This window comes from Scomber scombrus, chromosome 7 (assembly GCF_963691925.1).
Source record: "Scomber scombrus chromosome 7, fScoSco1.1, whole genome shotgun sequence".
Lineage (NCBI taxonomy): Eukaryota > Metazoa > Chordata > Actinopteri > Scombriformes > Scombridae > Scomber > Scomber scombrus.
The window spans coordinates 26975300-26995270 of NC_084976.1; the positions used below are offsets into that span (position 1 = coordinate 26975300).

Sequence of the window (19971 nt, forward strand, 5' to 3'; positions counted from 1 at the left end):
AGCTCTGGAAAATATTCTGCTCAATTACAAATGAATAAACATTAAGATTAAGAATTGTGTGTTGAAGCAATTATTCATGGCACACAATTTAGGTACATTTAGTTTATTTGTATTTATTTGTCAGGCTTATTTCACACAATTGACCCGTAAGTGAATAACATCCGCTGGCTTTAGACCTTCCATTCAATGTTACAGCAACCGCATTTGGTTCACAGTAACTACCACATCAGTTTTCCCCAGAACTGTGACCTAACTGAAAATTAGTTTTTCACAGCAGAGGTCATGAGAGAGTCGAGTCAGTCTCACAATGTCAGTGAGCGCAGCGGAGCGGAGGGCGGGTCCACTGGAGAGGAGTACCGGGAATGTTAGTGGAGCGGAGGCGGCTGCGCACCACGCAATCAGCTGTTGCGTTTACATGGTGGAAGTATTCCCGACGAAGGACATGAGTTGAGGTGCAGCTGCGGAACAATCAAGCAAGAAAATGTACACGACAGAGCGCAGGCGAATGAGCCTGCATGAACCGAAGAGGAAAGATCCAATTTGGGTGTCAGCTGGAAGTTTATGGCAGGACCCTTTGACGATGGAACTGAGCTCCAGCGGTTTGGGTATACAGATCGTCTCTCCACGGAGTCGCACCAGAGCAGTATCTGTGGCTTATATCGTTAATGAGGACGCATCAGTGCCGCAATCGGAGGAGAACTTGTCACTGAAATGTCTTAAGGAAGCCTGCGCGGACGCACACGCGGTGTTCAAAACTATCCCTTTTGAAAGAATATCCCTGGGGACTGCAGATATCCTGGATAGTTTCTACAATGCAGGCAAGTGCAGGCATGCTGAGTGGAGGCTAACTTGGATGACACACATACTTCTGCGCCAATTACGCAAATTGACCCGCCCTTTCAAATTTCCCCAACAGATGTAGCAGTCGTTGAGATGAGTGACACATTCTGCCAGCCTTCCCTTTTCTACCACCTTGGCGTGAGAGAAAGTTTCAGCATGACCAATAACACAATACTGTACTGTTACAAGCAAGATAGTGATCTACAGGCTGTAAAGGTAACTTGCACAGAAACATGGCAACCCCTCGTTTATTGTTAAAAATCAATGATTGATGATGATACATAAATGTTTAAACAAAAGCTGCACTTAACCCAGTTGCACTGTCCCAGAACCCAAGACGTCAGGAACATTGTTTGTCATATAGTGTTTAATATCTTGAATGTTTCTGAATGTACCTCTCAAATACAGTATGAACTGCAATGAAATGGACCTTAAGTAGAGTCCTGCAATAATCTAAAGCTAATCTAGGGGCCCTGTCTTGTATGTAGTTTTAAGATTTTCCTTATTGAACAGAAAAGCTCTGGCCAAATATTCTATTTTAGGAGTACAGGTTGTTTTCTGCTCCATGCAAATCATTAATGTGACGTGTTTTGTACTGTGTGCAATGTGCTGAATGGGAGTTGGAGGAAATTGGGGTACTGGGGGCACACAGTTTATTTTTTGTCCCAGGCCCACCTAGCAGGCTAATATGGTCATGGCTGCAAGCAAAAATATTTCCAGTTTAAATGTTTTTCTAGTGGTTAATTTCTTGACTGACAGATCAAAGGTTTGTTATATTAATTTTTAAGAAAAAGTTGAAAAATATCCATCACAATTTCACAGTCTATATGGTAAAATATTCAATTTACAATGATTAAAAAAAGCAACAAAAAAGCTGCAATTTTTCACATTTGAGAAGTTGAAATGAGGGAGTGTTTGTTCAGAATGGGTTTTTTAGAGATTTGTTGAATGTTGTGCTGTTTCTATGATTAAGGCTAACAATAATTTGGAATCAGGAGCAAAGCAAATCTATTAATGTGAGAGTGTGCCTGAAATACAAAATTAAGTATTCAAAACAAAAAAAACAAACAAACAAAAAACCCTACAGCCTCACTGATGCCACACAAGATATCCAGCTGTGACTTTGTCTCTGTATGATGCATGTATTGTCTTCTTCAGGAGCAGTGTGGAAGTTACACATTCATCCCGTACGTAGTGTCACCTCAGGGTAAAGTGTTTGCCTGCGATGCCACAATGATGACTGGTATCAAAGAGTTGATCCAGCCCAGTTTCCAGCTGGAACCCCTGCTTACCCCGCTGGTGGAGAGGCTGGTGAATCTACTCAACAATGTGCAGGTTCAGTCGAGGTTAGGAATGAACTGGAGGGCTCTGCTCGCCTTCATTTGCTTTTCCCCCAACATTATCATCTCGGATTGCACATGCATTTGCTTACGCTGTAACTCACCGCTTTCTCAGTGTTTAACCTCACTCAGTTGAGTGGCCGATGATCGTTAAAGTGGTGGTTGTTATTACCCTTCTGCTCTTTACGCCGACAGTGAGTACTTCAGGGAATCAATCAGGCATGAGATTCGTATGGCACGGGAGCGGTTCAGTGGCCAAGCCCGGAGTAAGGAGTTGGGTCGCATCCAGAAACGCCTGGACAGTGTAGAGCTGCTCACCCCTGACATAGTCATGAACCTGCTGATGTCCTACAGGGACATTCAGGTGTGTTTATGTGTGTATTTTGCTTGTGAGTGCATAAAAGGCATATGGCTGTCGCTATTGATTATTTACTTTATTAGTTAATCTTAAAATATTTAAGATTAAAAAACATTTTAAAATATTTAAGATTAACACATTTTAAACAAACAATTGTTTAAAAATGTCAGAAAATGAGGACAAAATGCCGATCACAAGCTCACTGTACCAGAGGTGTTATTCTATAGCTGTGTTCCAGTTTTAAGTAATATGAGATGGAAAACTCACATTGGAAAATTTGGAAACAAGAGACTTTGTAATTGTTACTTGATGAATTACTTAACATATAATTATTGTCAAAACATCTTTAGATCAACTGATTGATTAATCACCTTTAAAACATTCAGCACTTAATAGGCGCCTATTTTGTCTGAAACATGAAAAAGCCTGTGTTTCACTATTGAGACTACTGAGCATAACTATCCACAAAAGCAGCCTGCAAGAGTCACGATGAACCAGAACCCAGGATCAGATAGTATGTCAGCCAGGTGTTCCATATCAGTAGTTTTAGTTTTTAAAAAAGTAATCAGACTTAATTGTGGTAAATAATACATTGTAATTCTGCACCCTTTATTCTCAGGACTACGATGCCATAATCAAACTGGTGGAGACGCTAAACAACCTGCCAATGTGTCTGGTGGCAGCACATCAGAATATCAAGTTTCACTACATATTTGCTCTGAACAGGTACCCAAATGGCTCCTATTGCATTCTTTTTTCTATTCAGTGAGTTTCAGGGTAGTGTTTTTTTTTTTAATGCTCCACTTTGATTGTAGTCTGAATTTGTTTTGTATGCATGCACAATACCAAGGTTTTTTTTAAAGAATCATCATTGCCGATATTATCAAATCCTCCCATCTCAGGAGGAATCACCCAGGAGATCGTGCTAAGGCTTTGAGTGTGATTCTGCCCATTGTGGAGTCCGGGGACAAGGTGGCGTCAGATGTCCACTGCCTGTGTGGACGCATCTACAAAGACATGTTCATGAGTTCTGGGTTCACTGACCAGCGCAGCAGAGACCAAGCCTGCTATTGGTACATCCAGTTTGTGCACGGCTATGCACCTAATGGGGCATTTGTCTGTCTTTTGCACCGGGTTTGCAGTTTGTCATTACAGACCCTGTTTTATAGTTACTTTTTTCTGATTGTTGTTTAGAGTTTGTTATTTTTCTGAAGCACTTTTTCACTCCATCCATTAGTATGTTCCACCAATAATACCTTTGTATATGAAATTTCAGGTATGGGAAAGCTTTTGAGACAGAGCCAACTCTTCACTCGGGCATCAACAATGTGGTCCTTCTGATGGCAGCTGGCCATGAATTTGATACTTCCATTGAGCTGCGAAAAATAGGTGTTTTATGCTTTCTCTATGGCACATGATGTATGACAAAAACCTGCTTTGATGATGTGGAGATAATACAAGTTTATGGTCGGCAGATTCATTGCGTCATAAAGTTTATACCACTAGTCCATTACACTTTTATCTTATAGGGGTGTGAACATTAAACTTTGCCTTGATGCACCCTACAATTTAGATTTGTCTGGCCACAGTTTTATGGTAATATTGCAACTATTCTGCAGATACAATGCAATAAACAGAAAACATGTTTTTCTTATAATTAACCATAAACTGGCTGAGATCAGCGTCTAGACATCTAATTTCATGTTGTTTGGCTTCACGTGCAAACAAGTGCAGAGCCCATAATAATACAGGAGAATTTATTTCTAAAGAGTTCAGTCACATTTCACAATACACATAATATGTATGATTCAGTTACGTTCTCTATATATCTGTATTACACATATTTTGTTCATTGGTGTATAGGTGTCACCCTAAGCACCCTGCTTGGTAGGAAGGGCAGCTTGGAGAAGATGAAGGACTACTGGGATGTAGGTTTCTACCTCGGAGCTAACATCCTCGCTAATGAATACCGGAAAGTCATAGAGGCTTCTGACAAACTCTATAGGCTCAAGGCCCCTATCTGGTAAGGCTTAAGCACCACATATTGATAAGTAGTAAATAGACAGATACACAAGGTGTTCAGTCATCATCTGGATTCTGTCAGTTTAATTTGATTTCTTTGATTCAAAAAATATGAAACATTGTTTGGATTAGAAAGCATTTAGAAGGAAACTGGATTTCTTTATCTCACCAGAATTTTCCTATATTAAATGTATGTGGATTAATGAGTTTGGTGTGTTTCTTTCAGGTATGTGGCATCTATTATGGAGACATACATCCTGTACCGTCAGTTTTCCAAGCCACCTGAAGTGAGACCCCCTAAACAGGACACTATGGATTTCTGGATGGAGCTGCTTTTGCAGACCTGTAAACCCACCGTCTCCACAGACCGCTGCCCAGTAAGAGGACACGATTACCATAACAGTTACTAAATTAAATAACTTGCAGCTGTATTTATAAAAAGAAGTTGAAGTTTGAATTTCTGCTTTTTCAGGTGCTCATCCTGGAGCCCAGCAAAGTCCTTCAGCCAGCTATAGTGTGTGTGAGTGAAGAGGATGAAAGTCGCACTATTCAGTTGAAACATGTCACACCCTTAAAGGTTTGTATACACCCACCGATCCCCCACACCCACACCCACACCCACTCCCTAATCTGAATACTGAGACCCTCATAAATTCAGATAGCAGAATAGATTGCATTAAACAAGGAGGAACCAACTTTCTTGCAGTGACATTCCAGTAAATGTTTAATAAGGAGTGTGTGGGTGTGCTCTTTGAGTGTCAACATGTTTGGGAAAAAAATGACCTCATATTTCAGGGCTGTTTTACTTTCTTTCTCTTGCACGTGTATTTAAATAAAAACCTCTATTTAAGCTGCTTTGTCGTGCAGTGCACCATAACTTTGTCTTTGACTCAACAGAAAGGCTTACATCAGTGGACTTTCCCAGCCTCTGCAATTCGAGGAGTGAGGTATAGTGAAGTACAGCATGTGCTAACATCTCTCAAATATCTGCTCCCTGTTTTGGGTGTGTTCAAGCCTGCGGCACAGCCAGAGGACCCAAAACATTAGGGTTGTCCTGGAAACCTTGGCTGTCAGTCCGATTTTTTTCCTTCTGTCAATACGGCTGTATTCTTTGTTGCTTGTAGGCTTTTTTATTGGCTCCTCTCTAGTTACTGATCAGTGCCACTGTGTACTTTAGCCTACTGATTTGCAACTTGGGCAGTTTTCATCACAAAAAACAGTCAGTTGCTGGGTCACATGAAGACACTAAACAAACGAGTTACCAGACTAGTGTTTTTAATGTAAGATGAGAAATACGTTTTCACTTCATCAGCATTTTTACTGAATAAACCAGTTTACCTACACGTGTTTACCCCAAAGCTGATACTGAAATGTAAACATTAGCTGTTGTTTCTATAGAATAGAAAACCTTTTCTTTTGAATAGGTTTTTCTGATAGTTTGCAATGCTAAACAAATATATTAGGGATTATTTTAGGGACTATTTGAACATTTTCAAATCTTTAATCTCTCTTTCCTTTTAAAGTGCTTCAAAAATTGATGAGCGGAGCTGCTTCCTGTATGTCCACTACAACTCAGATGACTTCCAACTCTGCTTCCCCTCTGAGCTTCATTGTCATGGGTGAGTGAGTAATGGGTTGGTACTGATAGGATAAAAGACAGTGTGAGGTTTTTGTTCTCTCTGTGTGTATTTATGAGAGGTAGTGCAAATTAATTGATTTACAATTTCTTTTGACAAATAGATGGGCTGATACGCAGTAACCTGCGTTACAAGATGAAACAATAGGCCAACTAGATTTGCGAAATAATTTCAAAGTCTAATCAGTGCACCAGAGAAATTAGTGTGACAATGTATGAGTCATATTTCCTTTATGTCCCACTAGTACAGATTTCTTCACTCATGAAAAAAGAATCAGTTGACCCACATCCCAAAAAAAGATCCTTCGCTGCAGCCACCTCAATATAATAGAATTCAAAGTCAAACTAAAACTTCTTTCATGGTATAAGATTTAAATCCCTTTGAACACTTTTGTCTGTCAAATCATGATTCATTTTTTTCACTCAAGCGCACACAAACTGCCGCACCACGACAGAGAAACCCTGTGAACACCAGATTTTTTTTCAGCACACACACAAAACAGACACTCATTAGGAAATATTGGCAAAAAGTGTATTGAACAAGCATTCTTCAAAATCACTGACTCGACCTCAGTTTTGTTTGTGGTGCTCAAATCAAGGACTGTAGTTTTTCTCTAGAACTATATGATGCCAAATCAGAAATAAAACTGAAACTATATGCATGTCTACATAAATGGGATAATAATGTTGTAAATGCTGTAAATGTCCTTTGAAGTTTGGGTCATTTGGCTCAAATGAAGTGAACTCAGTTGTTTACTTAGAAAAGTGTATTTTTTCCACCTCTCTATATACTGGATTTTGGCCTTTTATGAGTAAATTATTTGGCAAAAGTCTACAAGCATGTATTCTATGTTATTGCTACTTTTACTGGCATTCATTTAATTCACTGCCATTATTTAACCAGCTGTTCCTACCACAAGTATATTTCCCACTACATTCTTTTCACACTGCTATCTCCCCAGTTTCTGTGAGCTGGTGAGCTCTCTCGTTCAGCAGGCTGAAGATCCTGGTCAGGACCCAGACCATGTAACTGGGGGAATACTAGATGTGAGTTACACCCTTTCACCCCTCTTGAGCAGAGTGTGCTCTATTTTAAGTCTCACTTGTGTCAACAAGAAGAAAAACAACTCGAATGCTCAGGGTTAGGGAAGATCGAAATTCTCAAGAAGAAATGTTCCCATGGTTGTATATTTTCCACATAATTTTACATTATGTGTTATATATATTTTATGAATAAATACATAGATGATGAATAAAAGCATGTTTACAGCATATCATTTTGTAGTCACCCTTAAAATTCCACACTCATGTTTTCAGTAGCCTCTGAATGAACCATCTGTTCTCTCACTCTAACGTGTCTTTTCTCCTACTTCCTGTTACTTGCAAAACTCCTCACAATTTCTCAGATTCTTATGCTTTCAGTCCTTCCACACTTATTCATGCCATCTTCTTCTTACACTGCAGTTCATCTACGAGAAAAATGACAATGGCGACAAGGTGGTTCTGGGTAAAGGGACATACGGCGTGGTGTATGCTGGGAGGGACCCGAGCAACCAAATACGCATCGCAATTAAGGAGATCCCAGAGAGAGACAGCACGTATGGGAAACAAACACACACACTGGTTTTTATTCACTGGTCATCTTTTCACTGGAAGACACTAAACTGTAGTGTTTCCGGCATGGATGTTTTCTCCATAATAACCATAATGGGAAAATATTTGGCAGGGATTGCACTCATTGGCATGCACTGGATCTCCAGTGCTCTTTAGAAATCTTGGGGGAGTTTGATGAATGTTTAGACTTCTCATCCTTTGATTATCACTCTATGAAGAGCTTAGACTCATATTGCAGTGTTATGTGAGAATAATGGATCTCATGGAAGGAAATGCGATCTTTAAATCACTTAATGTCTAAAACATATTAGTGGTAATCTTATGTCACTCCTCTTATAAAGCTTTTTAGCGTTTGTAGGTAGTGATGACCAGATATAAAATGACAGCACAATAAGGATCCTGTCAATGTTGTGCAGACAGAAAGAGAAAGGAAACAACAGTTTCAGTGTGGTGCAATAGCAGCTGTCTTGTGACATTGTATATACTGACAAGATATTTTGTAACAAGATATAAGCTGCATGTATCGGCAAGGAAATTCAAGTTAACTGGTTTATTTGGAATATGCCAGATTTAACTTACACATTATTACATTACTATTATTACAAACAGTCAGCGTGTGTTTTTTGTTTGTGTGTATGTTTTAAAATAATCAACTTTAATATAAGGTATTGTGTCTTCCAGGTATTCCCAGCCCCTCCATGAGGAGATAGCTCTGCACAAGAGGCTGAAGCACAGGAATATTGTCCAGTACCTGGGCTCTGTCAGTCAGGATGGTTTCATTAAGATCTTCATGGAAGAAGTACCAGGAGGTTAATCTACAAACACACACAGACACACTATATCTCATAAAATTAGAAAGGAACAAAACATTTAGATTATCAAAAAGCTTATTTTGTTATTTGCTCAAAAGTCAGACACTTAGTTTGGAAAACAGGAAACCGGGTGTCTAAAATGAGTTATTGGCCACATTGAATACAAAAAAGCTGAATAATATTTTAACACAGTATGATCAGTATAATCACAATATAATCTCTTTCAATTGTGTTTTATGTTTATGTCATAACATCTGCTTATGCAATTACTGATGCCTTTGTCTTTGTCTGGAACACTGTACATTTTATGTAATCTACAAACTAATAGTTATACACAGGCATATTAATATTCATCAAATAAAATAATGGTCTTTGAAACTTTCACTGGAATGAAAGCAGCCTGGGGTGTGTGGGTCCAGCCAATATTTAGTGGTTCATTGGAAGTGCCAAATTAAGGAAGCCCTGCCCCTGCTTTCAAGTCTGCATTTCTCCAGTTACAGTGTGGCTTTAATACAGGATGATGCCTTTATTAGGCTGTCAAGGAAGTCCTGGCCTGTCTTCACACACATCTTTGTTCAGAATTGTATGTGTGATTGTGTAATGTACTGGAAGTGAGTTTTAAGGAAGTGGGTGTTTCTAAAGACATCCTTCTCATTGGGGGAAAATCTCTTCAGACAATAACATGAAGTTTCTGAAGAAATGTGAAAAACTCCAATCAATAGTTTATATTGCCAGATGTAGTTCAGAAATTCTCGGGAAAACATTTTATAGATAGAATTTTATAATCCTCCAATGTGACACCAATAATAGAAATAATGTCATGTTCACATTGCTCCCTTCATGAACATGTGAGAAATAATATTTTCAGAGCAGGACTCAATGTTCAGTTTTTATTGCAATTTTACATTCCTGCCTGTAGGAAGTTTGTCATCCCTCCTGCGCTCCAAATGGGGTCCTCTGAAAGACAATGAAGCCACTATCATCTTCTACACAAAGCAGATCCTTGAGGGGCTCAAATACCTTCATGACAACCAGATAGTTCACAGAGATATTAAGGTGAGCAGAGTAACCATGGCAAATGTTTTTCTACAATAATTTCATCCTGGCTTTATGGGATAAGATGTTTGTGACAAATCTTTATGTGGATAAATGTATCTTTGCTGCAGGGTGACAATGTCCTAATCAACACTTATAGTGGAGTATTGAAGATCTCTGACTTTGGAACCTCCAAACGGTTAGCAGGAATCAACCCCTGTACCGAGACATTTGCTGGTAAGATGCTGCATATTTGAAAACACCCATAACCCCGATAGTGATTCCCATTTACAGATTTAACTGCATCATAAAGACATATTTTTGTCTGTGAACTGATCATATTAGTCATATTTTCATCACTATTATAATGGTTTTCAAACAGGAACTCTGCAGTACATGGCCCCAGAAATTATAGACCAGGGGCCTCGGGGTTATGGGAAGCCTGCTGATATCTGGTCCCTCGGGTGCACTATTATCGAAATGGCAACAGGCAAAACACCCTTCCATGAGTTGGGAAGTCCTCAGGCAGCCATGTTTAAGGTAAAGATGGGGAAACTAGTAGCTGGAGTTTATGTAGATGTTAATACATGCAAATATTGTTGTTTTCACAATTCTCTTAAAGGGATAGTCCTGAATCAATTGTTTTACACAACACTGTGAGATATTCAGTCACTTTGTTGGTAATCTTTAAACAATTCATCCAAGGTGGGCATGTTCAAGATCCACCCCAAGGTTCCTGAGTGCATGTCAGACGCGGCGAAGGTCTTCATCATGAACAGTTTCGTGCCGAACCCAGACGACAGAGCCACAGCCACAGAGCTGCTGTCGGACACGTTCCTCAGGTCCTCCCCCAAAAAGAGGGCCAAGGCTCCACAAGAATTAGTACCTCAAGACCCCCTTTCTGCTGGTGAGGCTTCAGTGCTCTTCAAATCCATATAACCGCTCCTATTTCTAATATTAAGTTATCAGTTTTAATCAGTGCATGTATCGAGTATCTTACTCTTTTGAATCATCACATTTTTTATCATATTTATCTTTTCTTTCATCTCTTATCTAATTTCTGTTAGCCATACTCACTAACTGTTATTTTTGGACCTGTATAGTAAGTGTTATTATGAAATCTGGTTCCTCTTATAGATTTTTAACACTTACATACACTATCTAACCATAATCTCGCTTGGTTTTACAGCTTACTATCAACGCAGCCTGTCTGTACCAATCTCTATCCTTGTGGAGGACACTGATTCATACTCGGATTCCATTGACCTGTCCTGTTCTTTGGACCTCAGGAGTACCCAGTCTGCCCTCAGATCAGATGACATCGCAGAAAGCCCACCTACAACCGGCTATCTGCCGTGAGTTAGATTATTGCTCAACAGAAGATAATAGCCTCATAATCTCTTACCCACAGTTCTACAGGATCTTACATCAGTGGCAAACCACATTGTGGTTGCAGTCTTATGTCTGGCAAGGCTACATCCTGTGTGTGTTATGAAAAGATGTTAGTGCAACTCTATCGGATGTTAAAAAAAGATTACTCATGAGAAAAACTGTGAATCACATGCATTGTTGAACTGTGGCTTTTCATCTTCATCTCTGTAGATACATTACTTTTTTTTTTTTTTATCTTAATCTGCTGATTTAGTGTGATTGATCCCTTTATTGCCCCCTGCTGTCCAGAATACCTGAGGACTCTCCATTAGACATGAGCAGTCCAGCTTCAACAGTTGAGAATATCGGTCTTTTCATGCTGAGGAAGGACAGTGAGCGGAGAGCCACCCTGCATCGAGTGCTCACTGACTACATCAGTTGCGTTGTCTCTAATATACAAGAATCTGTGCCTCAGGTGAGTAAAGAAAATCCAACAGGCCAGACAATCAGTATCAGCAAAGTCTTCGCTTGTATATTAGCCACGGTCATGATGTTTGAAGGACAGTTTATGAGCCTTTTTTTACTGGATCCCCTTCTAGTTTGATATTACAAAAAATGTGCAGCACCAATGTGGTGTTGCACTGTTGGTGCTGCTGTCAAAACCCAAGATTATATGAACAGCAGCCATGTTGCTTAACTCTGTTTCCTGTGATTGCAGACTACTTTTTTTTTTTAAACTTGCAAGTTAAACATCTTTCTTGGGAACACTGGGTTCAGCATTTTCTCACCACCTAACTAATACATGGCAGCCCAGAACAAATTCAGCCATGAGTATGGTTCTTTTTCTGTTATCTGCTTAATTGAAGATCAAGAGCATTTGGCTGTTTTCACTAATTCATTTGGTTGTTTCCAAAATAGTAATTCATATAAATAAAAACCTAGAATTCTTTATTTTTGTGTGTGTGATGCTAGATGTTTAGAGGTAATGGCTCTATTACCCTAACCCTAAAATACCATACTCATTAGAGGAAACATTAGAATCTGCACATTACTTATGTTTTTGTGCATTTATTTGTGTGTGTTATTTACAATGCTTCATTGATTTAATCATTCATTTATTCATAATCAAATTCATGAATATAAGGTGATATCACTGCAGTATACTACCTGACTTAAAGGGCCAATATATAAGAATGAAAGAAAATAATCATATTCCATCATACTTAAAAAATACTTTATCAGTCAATAACTTCCAAATAAATTGGGAAAACAGCCCTCTCCTGTGTTACTATACAAATGAACAGCACTATTTAAAGTCTATAAGTGCCTCTAGAACTACTGTATTTAAAAAAAAAAAAAATCTTTCTTAAAAAATGTACTCTCTCTTAAAAGCACGGCGTGGTGCCATCACTCACTGCAGACCACATTACCGAGCTCATTAGCTCCCTGCGAGACAACATCCGCTCTCCGGACAGGAAGCAGCTGACCAGTAGTCTAGTGGACCTTCGAGCCACGCTGCTTGCTGCTACAGTTCCTCTGAACAGCCTGCAGGCGGTGCTGTTTAGCTTCCAAGATGCGGTAGGTTTATTTTGGACTCAATGCACAAATGTTCCTGGTAATTATACTGCTGTCAGCTTCAGGCAAACTATCTGCTTTATTTTTAGGTGAAGAAGGTGTTGAGGCAACAGCAGGTGAAACCTCACTGGATGTTTGCTCTGGACAATCTGCTGAGACAGGCAGTACAGGATGCAATCACAGTGCTTCTCCCAGGTGAAGCTGGCTTGCATTTATTGTTTTCCTGTAAAGACTCAATGCTTTTTTTGGATTAAATCTTTGGAAGAAATACTGTCAACCAGTTCTCAGTTTATATTTTATCTTCTTGTATTTGTGTCTATATCAGCATTTATATATCGTTTGCTTGATTGTGTACTTTTTAATATATAAACTACCATTATTCATCTTTTTTCATGTTCTTGTTTCCAGTTTTTTATTTATTCCGTGTCTGCCTCTTCTGTTCTCCTCCCACCATCCCCCTCTCTGTGTCTCAGAGCTCAAACTCCAGCTGCAGTCCTCATTTGAGATTGAGGACAGCACTCCAGAGGAGCAGTCTGCTGACCCAGACACTCCTGTAGTTATTGTCCCCGACCAGCTGATGGAGCCAGGAGACACACAACATATAGGGCTCATGAATGAGATCCCGGCTACAGTCAGCCCCAACTCCCTCAAAGACATAGTCTTCAACAGCAACTGTCCACTCAGTGAGAATCTGAAAGACCTACGACTAGAGACCAGAAGGTAGCATTTGGTTGTATTTTATGTTTCACTACACATTTTCTTAATTAGCTTCAAGAAAGAATCCCATTTTCTGGGAATTCCTTCCTTTGGAGTATGTCGTTTTCAAATGAAGTGTAATATTTTTTTCTGTAAAAATGTATTTAACTCTAACACTGGATTGTCAATAAGGAAGCACACAGTGATTAATGAGAATTTTAGGTTATAATGGTTTCTGCTGAGTGATGATGGCTGTTTGTGTTTCAGACTGCTGAGTCAGCTGAGCGAGAAGGAGAGAGAGTACCAGGAGCTACTGAGGAACTCTGTACAGAGGAAACAGGAACAGATTGATGCACTGAAGAAAGCAGCAGACACTGACGGTACATTTTTTTGTTAGATAGCACTATAGTTGTTGTGCTCGTACACAGGGTTTTGGATAGTGTGTCTAAATATGGGTTTTTTGTTTGTTTTTCCAGCACTAGTTGTGCTGAATTCATATTGTTTTCAACTACCCTGTAGCTTTGGTTTCGTCCGTCAAAACCCACCTTTCAAGTACTCTAAGCATGTTAAAACACACATTCAGGCTCATTTGCATATTGTATTTTATCTGGATTTATCATCAAGCCTCGAAATCCAGGTATTGTAAATATTTTTGTTATGATCCTCTCCTGCTCGTAATATGTAGTAAAGCAATTATGTCACAGTACATATTTGATTTTATCTAAAGAAGTTTGTCATTTGAGGAGTAAAACATCTAGTCATTGTGATAATCACACAAGTTGCAGCATGAACAGTATTGCATCAAGCGACCAAGCCCTCTTTGGTTTATCAATACAATCAGTGATTCCCATACAGTTTAACACTTGTGCTAGTCAAGCCCTACCACACCTCAGCTTCAGGCCCTGGATTTCTGCCTGACTGGTTTTTTTCAGAGGCGTAGACCATCGAATCATCAGCTTATGTGCTCAAACTTGACTTTTCAGTTCAGATAATGATTATCAGTCTAGCTGAGGAATCATGATAAGGTTTTTTGTTGTGTGTAACATAAACACTATGACATACTTACTTGCCTGTAATGTGTATCATTTGGCGGTGTGATCTCTGTATAATATAGGGCTGGATTCACAGAAAAGCTCTAATCCAGATGTGGAGGCGATGGTGCAGTGGCTCCAGGCTATACCTGTAGATCAAGGCACAATCAATAAGGTAGAATTAACTGCAGTTTGACCTATTTTTTTTACTCCAAAAGGCTGGTTACTTACTATTAATCCACATCTGTGTCATCCTGCTTTCTAGCTGCTCTCTCATGAGTTCACCTTGGACTGTCTCCTCCACATAGCCTGCAGGGATGACTTGATGTACTGTGGAATAAGGTAAACTGTCTCCACACATCACTCTCACACTATCTGTCCATGCAGTAACGTAGTGGTGGGTAAAAAAAGATGCAGTATACCCATTGTGCCTTGTTAGAGTTAAAGGAATAGTTTAACATTTTGAAATACACTTATTCACATTCTTACTGAGAGTTACATGAGAAAATTGATAATACTCTAATGTCTGTATAGTAAATATGTAGCTAGAGCCAACAGCCAGTTACCTTAACATAAAAACTGGAAACAGGGGGAAACAGCTAGCCTGTGTTTTTCCGAATAGCACCTCCAAATGTTGAACTATTTACCAAAACGCTCCTGCGGTGTTTAAATCTGTCCATTATCGGTGTTTCAGAGGAGGTATGCTGTGTCGAATATGGGCAGCTATCACAGCTCACCGGAAGACCCAGCTCAGCATGCACAACGAGGACAGCGAGGACACTCCTCTTTAATGGCTGCTGATGTTGTACATCAAAGGACTGATTTATTGGCAGGCTGGTCCTGTATCGTCTGGAGCGGTAGTGGCGAACTTAACTGACTTTGCAGGGAACGGATGTAAGGCAGGATAGATGGCTACTTTCTTGAACTGTGAATGTATTTTTTAAGGATACTGACCATTTCTTACAGTTTTTGAGTATGTAAAGTAAAATAATTTTCACTTTGAAGTTAGATTTTGCCAGCATTTTATTTTTTACATCTTCTCAGGGCTTTGGCAAGTGGGATTATATTTACTGTCTAGTTGAGTATTGATTTGTCTGCAGACAAGAAAGTTTAATGGTGCCTTCTTTTGATGCTGTTTTACTGTTACTTTCAGAAAACTTAGCAGGACCTAAGTTATTAAGAGTACACTGTATTTAAACTAAATGTCACTGCATTCTGGAGAGACAAACGTGGATTTGTTGTGCTGCATATCCTGTTCTCATTCAAACAATAAAGAAACACTGAATCCCTCAGATTGGTTTGTTATCTGTATGCAGTTACTTGTTTGTAACAGTCAGAGAGGAACGTTTTGAAGGAGTGACATAGGGTGGAAGAAGTGATGAAGCGGTGAACAGTGTTAAAATTCCACACGTGTTTCCTCATCTGTTTTCACGATGTTGACATCTCCTTAGAAACAGCATCGTGGGCTTTGTGTGTGTGTGTGTGTGTGTGTGTGTGTGTGTGTGTGTGTGTGTGTGTGTGTGTGTGTGTGTGTGTGTGTGTGTGTGTGTGTGTGTGTGTGTGTGTGTGTGTGTGTGTATATACTTGTGGCTACTGTATGTGTATGTGTGTGTTTTTAGTGTTAAGCCTCTTTTCTGAATAGGTCTTCTGTTGCAAGGTCTTTATTAGTAATTTTACCTGGTTCTCACTTACTTGACTTTTGAGGTTTAAACCTAGAAGTTGTTTTTGAGTAAGGGTTCATATTAAACTAATATATAGAAACAAAAGGGGAAAGCAAACATAGTAAGTATTAACCTTAACACAAGTGTAAAAAGACATATCTGATTAGTTTTTTCTATTGTGTTGTCACTGCCTGATATTCTCAGCATTCACGTGTGAGATCAGAAGATGTTATTTTGATAAGCTGCACAGATGCTTGTTAAATGCAATACTGTATGTGTCAGCTCCAGTGCTCTGCCACTAGGATTATGACCTCATTGAGAGACTGGGCTTGGTCCTTAATTTCTATGAGTAATGTATTATTCAGTTTTTTTGTCTTGAACGATTGTCACCTACTGTGTGGAAGGATGTATTCATATTGCATTTACACGACCTTATGTGACCTTACGTGCTCTTACATGTAAACTAAATGTAAGATACTGCAAAAACTGAACCATAATTTAGAGTATTCATTATGTATGCTATATGTTTTATATCACTTCAACGTAAACGCTGTCATCCATGTAATTAAAATGAGCTGCAGTGTGTTGTAGCTTGTGTACAAAGCCAACTATAATTTAAAACTGGCATTTTCCTTTCCTGTGTTCATAGATTAATGACATCACATATTCATTCATCATCACGCCGTCCAAAAAACTCTCCATAACCTTAGGCCAAAATTCCGATTAAGCCTCTCATGGTGAAGATGACAATCTCTGATTTACTTCTGCAATAATCCAGAATGCTGGGGAGAAAAAAAAAAATCAAAAGATAGAGGGCCAATAAATCAAGCCAGGGTGTCCTTGGATGGTGACATAACAAAAATGAATTCTCATATTCTATCAGCCAAAATTCAATATGGCATCATCCTGTCTTCTCGCTCCTCTCCTCTGCTTCACTATGAATGGATTCATAACAAATACACAAGCGAAACACTTCTATACAGTGAATGTTTGAACCAGTCTTCAAAAGTTTAGGTTTGTTTCACCGTGAGGTTTCTACGTGCTAATGATGAGCATTGTGTAAAATATATGCAGTCCAGCGTGTAACTATTATTAATGGATCATTTAAAAGCCTCATTTAAAGCCTTTGAATTAAAAGAAATTGAAAGATTTTTTTTTTATAACTAAATTGCTGTCAAGCCAGGCGCCACTGAGAGTTACATGTTTGCAGGTTTTTGGTCTGTTACTAATCATTAGTTCTTTAAACAGTAAAATCAGCTGTAACACTACTGTATCTGGCAGCAATGAAAACCTATATCCACATTGCCTGCAGATGTACATTTTGAACACAATGTTTCCAAATTGCATCTTTCACATAAAGTGGCTGTTGTTTGACACACCAATGCCAAAGTCTTGTATTAAGTGTGAGTCACAGTTATCGCAGCTACAACGCAGGCAACAACTGTCACCTCAAGCTCATTTCTTATTACAGATAATTGAATGTAATGTGAGTGCAACCCCCTGAGTCTCCCTTATTCTAATAAGCTTTATAACACAATAGCATTAGGCTTGTCCAGCTAATAGGATGCAAACTGTTAGCTTTCATCAGACATAACGGTGCAGAGAATGTATCTATTCACAAAGGAGAGAGTACACAGTCAAGGTTACAGTCATTCTTTGCACTGACAATGTAGCTCTTGTCTTATAAGCTTACTTTTAGCTTCTTTTTCATCATAATGACACATTTTTCATTTCTTATTACATTCCCTTGTTTTAAGTATGTCAAGGGAACCAAGGGAAATCACGCTTGTATTGTTTTCTGTTTTCCTCTTTTCATCCTCATTTCCCTCTGTTCTTTCCTCTAAATCCCTTCATCTCTACTCTGACTAGAGGTGGAGCTAAACCACTGATAAGCAAATAATGAGGACTGCTGTCAGAGGGATTTTGGTAGGGTCTTCGGGGGATTGAGGACGTCACACTAGGAGGCCCCACAACCTCGGGGATTACTAAACTCACCCTCTTTTTTGCCAGTTCCAATAGGACAGGTCACCTCCACTGTCCTGGTCTCAGCCTGTGCCAACATGCGTGGGGGAAAGCTGGATTTTAACATTTCTTTTTTTCATTTGATTAAAATGAATCAGTCACACATTAATTGTGGCCCTGCGTGCTCCACCACTTCAAGGGCTTGCTAATTCCCAATTCATAGCTCATTTTATAACATATCATCAACTACAGAGCTCACTAACAAGCTGCCTGCTGTGCTTCTGTTACTGAGCACTGAATAAAGAGTGCTCTCATATGCTTTCATGCCTCCAGGTGCCCACATGCTCATTTACTACATGCACACATAGACCAGATCAGGGCCATCATATCTTTTCTAAACTGGTATATGACTCTCCACTGTGCAGAATTTTACTGTGTGTGCAGCGGAGCATGTCCAATATGATCATATGACAGTAGATTACAAGCACAATTCTTTGCATTGCTGTCACTCCCCTGTGTGACGATACAACGTTACTGTTTTAGGATGTATGTAAATAGTACAATTTAGTCTTTAATCACCTCACAGGAGTAATAAGACTCGTAAGAATATGTTATTATACGTGAATTGTTATTCAGAGATTTGATGAAGGATTTTTTTTTGCCACACACACTACCTCAAGAGCATTTAGTGGACAATTTGTTATCTTTATGACCATCAGGAGGAGGACGGAATCATTTTACAAGCAAGTGACACATCATCACTTATGTTCGACTCTGCAACATTTGAAAAAGAATAGTTTGTAGTGGCGGCATGTACAGTATTAAAGCAGGCCAGACAGCAGTGACACACATTGAATGGGCAGCTACCCTCACCAGTTCTGAGGCATATAGAATTAATCCTGGCTGTAATCCAGATAGTTGAATTAAAACCACTAATCTTTTGTATGTATGTGTGTGTGTGTGTGTGTGTGTGTATGTGTGTGTGTATGTGTGTGTGTGTGTGTGTGTGTGATATGTGTGTGTGACAAAGCTTCACTGGGGTTTGACCTCAAGACCTTTCACCCATTGTTTATCTCTATTGTGTTGTTGTCACCTTGAAGGCTGCCTGTCCGTCAATATGACGTTGAATCAATGATTCTGTCACTCGAAACTGACCTTGTCACCTTTTAGTACTTAAAGGTTGAAAAGACAATTAATGAATTTGCATCTACGTTTTGAAAGTACTTAACACATTCATGCATGTATAGGAAATAAAATGTACCTTTTGTAATATTTTGGACCATAAAGTAACATTATACAACATGACTCAGCCCCATGCAAATTGTCAGAAGCCAAGTCAGCGCTTATCTTTTAAAAAATAGCCAATATTGTTTTGGTTGTTTTATTTTATTTGATATTATGTTTATAACTTTTATAACTATATATATTCTGTGGTTTGTAAACCTTGTCCCCTTGTTTAAGGGATCCCCCGCTTTGGTCAAAACTACATTATATCAATAACTGATGAAAAGATTCCCATGAAATTTTGCATAGACATTAATAGTTGGAAATTCATTTGGTGACCCCCTGACCATTATGTGCCATCATCGTGTCAACATTTTAATTGGTTTATTTATTTTATTTTATCCAAATACTAATACTAATGATATTCCCATGAACCTCAACTGTTCTTGTCTTTTTAGTGCTAATGATCATTGTTATCCTGCTTAAACACTAAACTAAGATGGTAACAATGATGAACATTATACTTGCTAAATATCAGCATGTTAGCATTGTTTTTGTGACCATGCTAGCATGCTAACATTAGCATTTACTTCAAAGAACAGCTGTGCCCTGGTCGTGATCTATTTTGTCATGTCTGCATCTTCTTTTTTTTATTTCTTCAGCACTTTACTATACATTTTGAGAAGTGCTTTGAGAATTGAGTTTGCTTCCTTGCTACTGAAGAGTCAGTTCAGCTTTCAGGCGCAGGTGTGCCCTGGTCGTGATCTATTTTGTCATGTCTGCATCTTCTTTTT

At 39.0% G+C, this 19971-nt stretch overlaps 1 protein-coding gene across 1 annotated transcript; it reads left to right on the forward strand.

Moving 5' to 3' along the window:
• Positions 1–227: 227 nt before the first annotated feature.
• si:ch211-1i11.3 (mitogen-activated protein kinase kinase kinase 5) lies at positions 228–15602 on the forward strand. The gene is made up of 28 exons (XM_062422128.1): positions 228–818; positions 917–1056; positions 1999–2186; positions 2376–2544; positions 3158–3264; positions 3441–3611; positions 3815–3927; positions 4402–4561; positions 4787–4937; positions 5033–5137; positions 5458–5507; positions 6084–6179; positions 7159–7243; positions 7661–7794; positions 8492–8619; positions 9542–9678; positions 9789–9894; positions 10040–10197; positions 10363–10564; positions 10847–11012; positions 11338–11503; positions 12421–12606; positions 12693–12798; positions 13077–13323; positions 13567–13679; positions 14414–14505; positions 14596–14672; positions 15025–15602. Exons 1-28 carry the CDS (start codon positions 482–484, stop codon positions 15119–15121), a joined length of 3987 nt encoding a protein of 1328 aa, XP_062278112.1. The 5' UTR covers positions 228–481; the 3' UTR covers positions 15122–15602.
• The last annotated feature ends 4369 nt before the right edge of the window (positions 15603–19971 follow it).

Coding starts and splice junctions, on each gene's coding strand:
- si:ch211-1i11.3 (XM_062422128.1), top strand. CDS start 482: ATGTACACGACAGAGCGCAGGCGAATGAGCCTGCATGAACCGAAGAGG. Junction 10,198..10,362: donor CTCAGGCAGCCATGTTTAAG/GTAAAGATGGGG, acceptor AATTCATCCAAG/GTGGGCATGTTCAAGATCCA. Junction 11,504..12,420: donor TACAAGAATCTGTGCCTCAG/GTGAGTAAAGAA, acceptor CTCTCTTAAAAG/CACGGCGTGGTGCCATCACT.